Source organism: Plecotus auritus (assembly GCF_963455305.1).
Source record: "Plecotus auritus genome assembly, chromosome: 13".
Classification (NCBI taxonomy): domain Eukaryota; kingdom Metazoa; phylum Chordata; class Mammalia; order Chiroptera; family Vespertilionidae; genus Plecotus; species Plecotus auritus.
In genome coordinates this window covers 11,461,667-11,472,501 of record NC_137779.1, presented here as the reverse complement: position 1 = coordinate 11,472,501, position 10,835 = coordinate 11,461,667, and the positions used below count along the sequence as shown (strand labels likewise).

General features: G+C 43.8%; 1 protein-coding gene across 1 annotated transcript in view; it reads left to right on the top strand.

Annotated features, from left to right (window-relative positions):
* Positions 1–8,318: 8,318 nt before the first annotated feature.
* The window catches only part of ERP29 (endoplasmic reticulum protein 29), a 6,869-nt gene continuing 4,352 nt past the window's right edge, over positions 8,319–10,835 (top strand). Inside the window, exon 1 of the mRNA XM_080649518.1 lies at positions 8,319–8,661. Within this exon, the coding sequence (XP_080505644.1) occupies positions 8,518–8,661 (144 nt within the window). The 5' untranslated portion in view covers positions 8,319–8,517. The remainder of the gene's footprint in view (positions 8,662–10,835) is intronic.

The following is a 10,835-nucleotide window of genomic DNA, read 5'->3' as shown; positions in this document are numbered from 1 at the left end:
CTGAATACCCAAGTGGTGAACAGGTGGCTCCACCCCCACTCCAGCTGGGCTCCTCCCTATCCAATCCTGCCCTGTACCTTGAGGGCAAGGAGAGGTGGCAACAAGTGGAGGAGAAAGCCAAGCAGAAAGAACAAAAACAGAAAAAGCAGGTGACAAGGAAACAAAGTTCTAAAAAAGCATTAAAATTGTAAGAAGGGGCGAGGCAGGAATAATAAAAGTAGAAAGAACAAGTCATAGTGACAAGGTAAACAGAGCTGCAAGAAATGGAACAGAAAAACGGGAGAGAAAAATAGGGAAGGGAGGTCTGCTTAAAACTTGCCCCTTTTTATATACAGAAGCCTATAATGAGAAATATACACTGGACTGGATATTCACTCAATCAATAAAATGTTAGTATTATCAGGAAAAAGCTGTGGAGAGAAGAAGTTATTAATATCTCATATTTATTTAATACTAACACCTTCAATATTTTATACCAAAAATTACCACCAGAAATATATATCATTAAATTATACGATGCATTTAATATACTTATGTTTATATATCAACTTTGTATAAAGCATTGTGTTATGGAAGATACAAAGACAAGATACAGACCCATACTTGCAAAAGTTTATAATATAGTAGGAAAAACAGCTTGAATACTAAAAACCTTAAATTATCTGCACACAAAATCATATATCCTGATTGGAAGTATTTGTAAGAAATGGTAAAATCTGGACAAAAATTGCAGGAAGAAGGAAACAGAAGGAAGAATATTTATTTCATCTAACGATACATTTATACATTCTATGAATATTTATTGATAACATAAATTAGATCATTTGCTTGGCCTGAGTAATTTCAATATATGACATTTATTCATATGAGGTTAAGAATATAGTGTGGCATAGAAGACGGGACATTGTTAAGTGGAGGTAGGCTGTAATCACTTTGTTTAAATTATTAGATAAACAAATAAATGAAAATACCAGTATATTTCTGGGTCAGAAATCCCTATTATAGGTCTTAGGGAGTGTTTTGCGGCTTCTAATCATATATCTATGTAATAAGAGTGAGGGGACTAATGACAGTCTCACCAAGTGATAAAGGAATGCTTTTGAACAAGGGACTCTTGTCTTAGTCGAGAACAAATCTCAAATTGTTCCGAGAACATTAGTCTGCTGCTCTTGATAGAACTTTTCACTTTTGGTATCTCTTCTAAAATGTCTATGTCACCAACCAACATGTGGGGATTTACTTTTCCATTTTTCTCTCTAAATTAGTCCCCTGCCTTCTGTATATTCAGCACTGTCTTCCTTTGATATGTCTACGGAAAAATAATCTTCCCATCTTCTTTTTCTACAAGGATTAACCAAGCTCAAATGATAAAGTGGGTAATATTTATTTTCAGTTTTCTTTTCTCCTCCTTTTTAAAAAAATTTACTTGAAAGAGAGAGGAAGGAGGAAGGGAGAGAGGGAGGGAAGAAGGGAGAGAAGGAAAGCGGTAATGAGAGAAAAAGAGGGAGGGAGAGGGAGAAGGTGGGGGGGGAAGAGAGAGAGAGAGAGGAACATCAGTATGAGAGAGAAACATCCATAGGTGCCCCAACTGGGATTGAACCCACAACCTGGGCATGTGCCCTGACCAGGAATGGAACCTACTATGGGATGAAGTAGGGGTACGGGATGAAGCTGCACCCAACTGAGCCACACAGGCCAGGGTTCTTCTATTTTTACTTCTTTAGCGAGCTCAAACACACCCCAGTAAGTCAACGTAATGGGCCACTCTACACTACATATCAATTTAAGTTAACAGATATTCATTAAACTTCTACCATGAGCAAGTTAATGCAGTGGTTAAAAAGTCAAGAAATCACCTACCTAGTAAAATATTTTTATTTAAGCAAAAATACTCAACTCAAAGAAGTTGGGTTTTTTTTAGTAATAATAGCTACCAATTATTGAGTGCTTTCTATGTGTAAGGCTCTGTACTAAGCATTTTAATCCTCACCATAACCTTTGAGGTAAGAAGCAGTATTATTCCCATTTTATAGATAAAGTGTTGATGAAAACGTGGAGGAAAAGGTTGAAACCTCATACATTGCTAGTGGGAATATTATATTTGCAGCCACTTTGTTAGTTTCTCAAATAGTTAAACATATACTACATGACTCAGCTTCTAGATATAAACCCGGCTCTACTCCTAGGTATATTTGGATACAAATGTTCATAACAGTGTTACTCATAATAGACAAAAAGTAGAAAAAATATAAATGTTCATCAACTGATGAAGGGATAAAATGTGGTTTATCCATGCAATGGAATATTATTCAGCAATTAAAAGGAAAGAAGTACTGATAACATGATACAACATGGGTGAACCTTGAAAACAGTATGCTGCCCTAGCTGATTTGGCTCAGTGGATAGAACACTGGCCCACGGACTGAAGGGTCCCGGGTTCAATTCTGGTCAAGGGCATGTACCTCAGTTTCAGGCTCAATACCTGGCCCCAGGTCAGGGTGCATGTAGGAGGCAACCAATCAACGTCTCTCTCACATTCATGTTTCTCTCTCCATCTCTCCCCCTCCTTTCCACTCTCTCTAAAAAAAATCAATGGGAAAATATTCTTGGGTGAGGATTTAAAAAAACAAACAAACATTATGCTAAGTCAAGAGACCGGTCACAAAAGACCACATATTGTATGATTGCATTCATACAAAATGTCTAAAATAGACAAATTTATAGTCTCATAGATTAGGGCTAGGAAGATAGTTTAGGGAGTGACTGCTAATGGGCACAGGGTTTCTTTTTAGGACAACAAAAATATTCTAAAATCATATAGTGGTGATGGCTACACAACTCTATGAATATACTAAAAATTGTTGAAATGTACACTTTAAGAGGGGAGTTATATGATAGGTGAATTATCTATATATATAAAAGCTCAAGCGATTGGCTGACTGGTAGCTATGATGCCCACTGACCACCAGGGGGAAGACATTCAACGCAGGAGCTGCCAAGCTACGCTGACTTGGCAGCTGTGGTTCTCAGGTGATGCAGCCAGAACCAGAGAGGAGGGAGCCTGATACTGGGGTGCATCAGCCGAGAACCACCCTCTCACAATCCGGGACCCCTCAGGGGATGTTGGAGAGCCAGTTTCGGCCTAATCCCTGCAGGCCAGGCTGAGAGACCCCATCAGGGCATGAATCCGTGCACCGGGCCTCTAGTATCTCAATAAAGCTGCTGCCAAAAAATGAAGTTTGGGACAAAAACAAGGAAGGAAATGTCCCATTGCTGAAATTCCTGGTGTAATGATTAATGGATAACATGTTTCTGTCTTTACTACTGAAAAGAATAATATTGAGATTAAAAAGTGTAAAATAAACATTGCAAGAGGGAACTGAAGAGAAAGATTTTGAGAAAGCACCTGACTACTCTAAATGAATCCACCACTCCTGGCCTGAACAAATTATACTCCAGCACTTTGATAAAACTTGCAGGTTAACCCAATAAACCATTGAGTGAAATCTGAGGGTTCATGTAAAAATGGGAAAACTGCTGCCCTAGCTGGTTTGGCTCAGTGGATGGAGTGTCAGCCTATGGACTAAAGGGTCCTGGGTTCGATTCCAGTCAAAGGCACATGCCCAGGTTGCAGGCTCTATCCCAGCCGTGGGCAAACTACGGCCCGCGGGCCAGATCCGGCCCGTTCGGCGGAGCCGAAAGAGCGGAGAGTTCTCTTGCTCTCCCCTCCGCTCCTTCACCAGCAGCAGTGTTAACATGGCAATGTCGGGAAACATGGCCGCAGCTCCTTCTTCGGAGTGGGTGGATTTATATCCGCCCATTCAGTAGAAGGAACAACCTCTCAATCTTCCAGAGGCTCCTTGTAATGCCCGCGGACGCGTCCCCGACATCACCCTGGGAATGCGTAGACACGTTATCGTGGTGGTGAAGGGAGACACATCCCTGGAGAGCACAGTATCAGAGCATTAGCTAAAAAGGAGACCAACAACACTGTTCCCACTGAAGTTGATGTTTTAAAGACCAAAAACCTTTCAACCCAGTCTACATTGCCATCTACATCTACGTCCCAGGCATAATTTGGAAGTTGCACTAAAGAAAATGTTTAATTTACTGTTTATACATTTTGTTCTTTTCTATTTGTTTTAGTTTTAAATTATTTTATTATATTTAAGTTTAATTTGAAAGGCTTTTGTACCTTTCCTTTGTTAGGCAATTTTATTTTGCCTTTGCCATCTTCAATATAAGGTATGTTATTGTGCTATGATTCCTCCATTTTTTGAAGTTTCAAATTATAATAATTAGTGTTTACATTCTTCTTGTTAAAATGTTTGAAATGAATAAAACTATTGAAATAAAAAAAAAAGACCGTACCCTTTTATGTAATGATATTTACTTTGAATTTATATTAGTTCACACAAACACTCCATCCATGCTTTTGTTCCGGCCCTCTGGTCCAATTTAAGAACCCATTGTGGCCCACGAGTCAAAAAGTTTGCCCACCCCTGCTCTATCCCCAGCAGGGGGCATGCAGGAGGCAGCCAATCAATGATTCTCTCTCATCATTGATGTTTCTATCTCTCTCTTCCTCTCCCTTCCTCTCTGAAATCAATAAAAATATATTTAAAATGGGAAAACTGCTAGAAATTATTGAAAACTGGTTACCATTAAAAAAATTTATTTTTATAAAATAATAAAATCTGCCAAAACCGGTTTGGCTCAGTGCATAGAGCGTCAGCCTGCGGACTGAGGGGTCCCGGGTTCGATTCCGGTCAAGGGCATGTACCTTGGTTGCAGGCACATCCCCAGTTGGGGATGTGCAGGAGGTGGCTGATCAATGTTTCTCTCTCATCGATGTTTCTAGCTCTCTATCCCTCTCCCTTCCTCTCTGTAAAAAATCAATAAAATATATTTTAAAAAAATAAAAAATAAATAAAATAGTAAAATCTGCAAACCATAAGTGAAAAGATTAGAGTATTGATCCCAGACAAGATTGTAGAATGAACTATCCAAAAGATACATTTTTAAATAAACAGAAAAATATAATAATTATGTCAGCATGAACTTATAAATAATCATGCCTCATTCTCTTTTTGGATAGAATTACTGCACATAGTATATATGGTATTTTGACAAAACATTTGATAAGAAATTTGGTGATGTAAAAATAAATATAGACCAAGTAGAAGCACAATTAAGGACATTTCTTAAATAAACCTAAGAGAATGCTAATTCATTGATGAATATCAATTTAGGAATACCTTCTAGTGGAGTGAACCAGCATTCTGACTTGGCACTGTTCTGTAAAACACTTTCTTCAATGACTTGAAAGAAAATATATTAGGCATATTTATGAAGTTGTGTGTGTCACTTATCTACTGCTGCGTAACAAATTTCCACAAATTTAGTGGCTTAAAACACATAACCTCACATATTCTATGGGTCAGGTGTCCAGGTTAGCTTAGTTGGGTCCTCTGCTTCAGTGTCTCTTATATCTATATCTATATCTATATCTATATCTATATCTATATCTATATCTATATCTATAACTATATCTATATCTATATCTATATCTATATCTATATCTATATAAACAGGGAATATGCTAATTAGCTGGGCGTCACGACCGCTCAGGAGGAGGCTGCATCACGACCACACAGGAGGAGCTCGTGCGCAGATGGGTGGGAGGGGACTGCGTGCCACCCCCAGTTCCAGCGGCCGCAGGGAGGCTGGGGCTGGGGGCGGGCCGGAGCAGAGGCACAACACACAGGAGCACCTGGCCCCACCCCAGCAGACACAATGCAGCGGCCAGCGCTACGTGGGCCAGGCGCGGGTCCCGGTCCCCCGCGGGGTGCCTCCTCACACGGGAGGAGGTGGGGTGCTTCCTTGTGCAATTTCTATCGCGTGCTGGGCCTCTGGTATAATAATAAAAGTATAATATGCTAATTAGACCGGATGTCCTTCCGGACGAAGCCGGGGCTGCGAGGAAAGCCCAGGTTCCGGGTGCCTGCCAATGGCCGGAGGGAAGCCAGTGCTAGCAGCCGGGGGAAGGAAGGCCTACTCTTGCACAGATTTCATGCATCGAGCCTCTAGTAAGGTTATAATCAAGATGTTGACTGATTCTCATCTGAATACTCAAATGAGGAAGGATCTGCTTCCAAGTTCATGTAGTTGTTGGCCTAATTCAGTTCCTTGAGGGTTATTGCTCTGAGGGCCTCAGTTCCCAACTAACTGTTGGCCAAATGCTACACTCAATTCCTTGCTTGCCCTGTGGACTTATGCAAGATGTCCTCCTAGCAAGATGGAAGTCACAATCTCATGGAACCAAATCACTGGAGTGACATTCCATCATCTCTTCTGTATTCTATTGATTGCAGATTTTTTCAACACACAAAAGGAAAGGATTACAAGAGTGTGAATATCAAGAGGCAGGGGCCATCTTAATGTCTTCCCACCATGTGTACTCTAATATGTTAGGTACTTTTCCAAATCAGATCATTTGCAATACCTGTTCCCTCTCTCTGGAATGCTCTTCCTCCAGATAATCACGACTGGCTCCTCATCCTTAAAGTATCAGCTCAAATATCATCAGCTCACAGATGAACATTTATGAAATTCCAAAATATCTGGTTTATTTGTTTGTGTGGCTTATAAAAGTAAGACAAAATATATGAATTGAAAGTGGGACAAAAGAAGAAAAAAATTTTCTGCTGAAATTACTTGATGCCTGAATGTTAAAATCTGAGTTTCAAAATATTATCCTATTGAATAAAACAATATTAAAAATAACAGAGCGCTATCTGGTTTGGCTCAGTGGTTAGAGCATTGGCCTGCAGACTGAAGGGTCCTGGGTTCGATTCTGATCAAGGGCACATGCCTGGGTTTCAGGCTCAATCCCCAGTGTGGGGTGTGCAGGAGGCAGCTGATCCATGATTCTCTCTCATCATTGATGTTTCCATCTCTCTCATGCACATGCTCTCCCTTCCTCTCTGACATCAATAAAGAATAATAGAGGCCTGGTGCATGAAATTTGTGCACAGGTAGGGTCCCTAGGCCTGGCCAGCAATCAGGGCCAATCAGGTTCCCCGCCTCCCCACCTCCTCCTTCCCTCGCTCCCAGTGCCCCGCTGCTGCTGCTGGCCGCCCACCATGTTCCACACCACCCCCTGGTGGTCAGCACACATCATAGCAAGCAATTGAACTCCCAGTCTCCTGGTGGAACTCCCAAGGGGACAATTTGCATATTAGCCTTTTATTATATAGGATATACATATTAAAAACACACACACACCAAAAAAAAAGTTGATGACTCCAAATATTTTAACTTAATATGACCCTCTATAACGTGCCCTTTCACAGACTTATCCAGCTTTTCCCCTTGCTAGAAATATCCTTTGGTGTTTGCCTTGTAAATGCCTCTTCTTTCAAGATCCATCTTAAAAGTCATCTCCTGTCTATAACTTTCCCTGACATCCCAGAACAGGACTGACTGAATCTGCATATGTACTTTCACAAGACTGTATTACAGTCTTATTATCTACCAATGACATAGTAAGTGCTACATTACTATTCCAATGTCTCCTCCCCGCACATGACTTCCTTCGGTACAGAGCTCTGTCTCAGTCCTCTCTGTATTCCCACAGGCAAACCCAGGATCCGGTGTAAACAGACCTTACCCTGAACAAACACCTGCGGTACGGAATTTTTTGGGGCCTAGATGGGTGGGGTATCAGCTTCCAATAAAACCTGGCGCCTCAGAGTAGGCTCGACTGTCAGATTGGGCAGAGGGCAGGAGTGGCCCTGATGAAGAGCCACACAGATGAAGAGCCACGCCTGGTGCCCAAGCCGGGCCTGGCCAAGGCAGGTGGCCGAGGATGACTGACTGAGGGGAATACTGAGCCGACTGAGTGAGGGTAGTAACTCAAGTCACAGTGACTGATAGACTAACCGAGGGTAGTAGTCAGTCTCAACCGCCTGCCTGATGGACCGAGGGCAGGAAGAACTAGGGCTGTGGCGTCGTCATCTTCGAGGCAAGGAAAGACAGCGAACCAAGAGTTGCAAAGACGCCAAAGCACGCGCCTCGTGCCTCTCCTCACGCGGAGGACGGGGTCGGGGGGATGGGGGGGAGGCGTGGCCGGTTGTGCGCCTCATCGCGTGCGCGTGCGCCTCATCGCGTGCGCGTGCGCCTCATCGCGTGCGCGTGCGCCTCATCGCGTGCGCGTGCGCCTCATCGCGTGCGCGTGCGCCTCATCGCGTGCGCGTGCGCGTGCGCGGCAGTCTCTCCCTCCCTCTCTTCCTTGCCCCACCCCACACGTCGCTCCTCCCTCTCATCCTGGGAAGGCGCGATCCTCGCTGAGTGCGCGCGCACACGGCAGCCCTATTTCCCCGCCCCTCACGTGGCCCCTCCCTCTCGTCCTAGGCGGGCGTAAGCCTCCGGGGCGGGACCTCCTGGTCACGTGCTCCCGACTCTGCGCTTTCTCCGCTACAGCCTTACTAGCTCCCACTGCCAGTGTCCGGCGTTATGGCTGCCGCTCTATCCCGCTCCCCTTCCCTCTCCCCACTGTTTCCCTTTTTCTTGTTCCTCCAGCTTCTCTCCGCTCCGCAGGGCAGCAGCGGCCTGCACACCAAGGGCGCCCTTCCCCTGGATACAGTCACTTTCTACAAGGTAACAGGGGCGGAGGACATCGCACCCAGGGGAGCGCGCACCGTGGGTGACGCAAGGGACAGAGGGCTGGCTAGAGGTGGTCTCTAACTACGATCTCGGGGCTTCCCACCATCGTATCGGGCTGGTGGACTCTGGGCCGACGCCATAGCATGACCATGGGGTCTACAAGCTCCAGGGCCCCTGCGCACCCTCGCCTTTGCAGTATTTTTACTTGCTTCCTCTTTTGTGCAAGATGCAGCTTTCCTTCACCTATGGGGAGGGGGCGGTGTCAAACGAGATCCAATCCTGGAGTCACAAGTGGGAGACCCGGAGGGCGGTGCCAGGCGGACGCCGCAGCACAGGCTGTGGTTGGGCGGCGAGGTAGAAACCAGTCATGTTAGCTTGCATTTCTGCGCCCCTCTTCCCTTGGCGTGGATTGCAGCCAGCTTTGCAATATGCAAATAATGTCCAGATAGCCTGCGTCTCCTTGAAAAGTGCAAGCGTTAAGAATAAGCTTCGGTTCTACCACCCTACAGGAAATATTGGGCCTGAGGACAAGGATCAAGGCATAGAAGGATTGCCACTACCCCCGCACCCAAGTTTACAGAATTTGGGGTCCTGGCCTGGATAAATGGCCGTTGGAAATGTTGAAGGCTGAATGCAGTCTCAACCCCCTACTCTTTCACCTGTCTTCACCCACTGGCAACCTTCAAATTTGTTTACAAGATGGGCAAACTAAGGGTTTGAGAGAAAGAGAGTCCATCATTTTATTTTCTTAATTTGTACCCATTGCTGGGGAAGTGAAACCTACAATGGAGTTCTGAATCTATCTCAAGTGCCTGAACCCTTCCTATTTTCAAAAGGGTTTCTTGTGGGTTTGGCACGTGTGGCCTATTCAAGGCAAAGTTTCAAGAATTTAAAAGTGTAGGTATGGCTGGTTGGTTGTCACCCCACAACACCCTATGCTTTTGGGGCCTTTATTGGCAAAGTGACACCTCTACCGCCAAACATGGGACAGGGATAACATCACAGACCAAGTGTGACTTAGAGGGAGGCTTTGCACTGTAAAGTTAACAGTATTTCCTAATCACTTGATGCCTCATATCTTTACTGCTACCACCCTGGTCAATGCTATCATTACAAGAGCCTCCTCTCTCAGTCCAAGTTGCTTCTCTCTCCTTTAATCTACCATTCTTTTTGTCCCCTCTGCTCCAGCCACACATTTTTTTGCTGTTTAAATATTCCTAACTCATTACTGCATTAGGGCCTTTGCACTTGTGACTAGAACATTCTTTGAAGGCTGGTTTCTTCTATTCAGGCTTAGGTTAACTATTATCTTCTTTATTTTTTTATTAATTTCAGAGAGGAAGGGAGGAGGAGAAAGACAGAAACATCAAAGATGTGAGAGAATCATTGATCAGTTGCCTCTTGCACGCCCCCAACTGGGGATGGAGTCCTCAACCCGGGCCTGTGCCTTTGGCTGGAATCGAACCGGGGACCCTTCAGTCCGCAAGCTCTATCTACTGAGCTAAACCGGCTAGGGCAAATATTAAGTTCTTAAAGTCCTTCCTTGATTTTCCCACCCCCTAAAGTGCCACATTACCCAGTTTGATTTCTGTGTAAAGCTCACTCATCACCGATTTTTTTTCTTGTCTATTTTATCATTTCCCACACTAGAATATTGTATGCTTGGGAAGAACTACCTTGCCTATTTTGTTCATTGATCATCTGCACAACCTAGCAAGTTACATGTCACATAGAAGATGTTCAATAATAATCTGTTGAATGAATAAATGTTTTATCTGGTCCCTTTCTAAATCTCACTCTTTTCATTATTATTGAACAAAAGGGGGGCTTCCTAATGTTATGTCTAGGGCTCTGCCTTTAAGTGATTTCCAATGTCTTTTTTTGTTTCTTGTCCTTTGCCATCACTAGTGATGAGACCCTGTCCTTTTTCTTTTTTTTTTAATTCTTTGTTTTTAAACATATTTTTATTGACCTCAGAGAGGGAGAGGGAGAAATAGAAACATCAATGATGAGAGAGAATCATTGATCGGCTGCCTCCTGAACGCCCCACACTGGGAATGAAGCCTGCAACCCTGGCATGTGCCTGACCAGGAATTGAACTGTGACCTCTTGGTTCATAGGTCAGTGCTCAACCACTGAGCCATGCTGGCCAGATGCCTGTCTTTTTT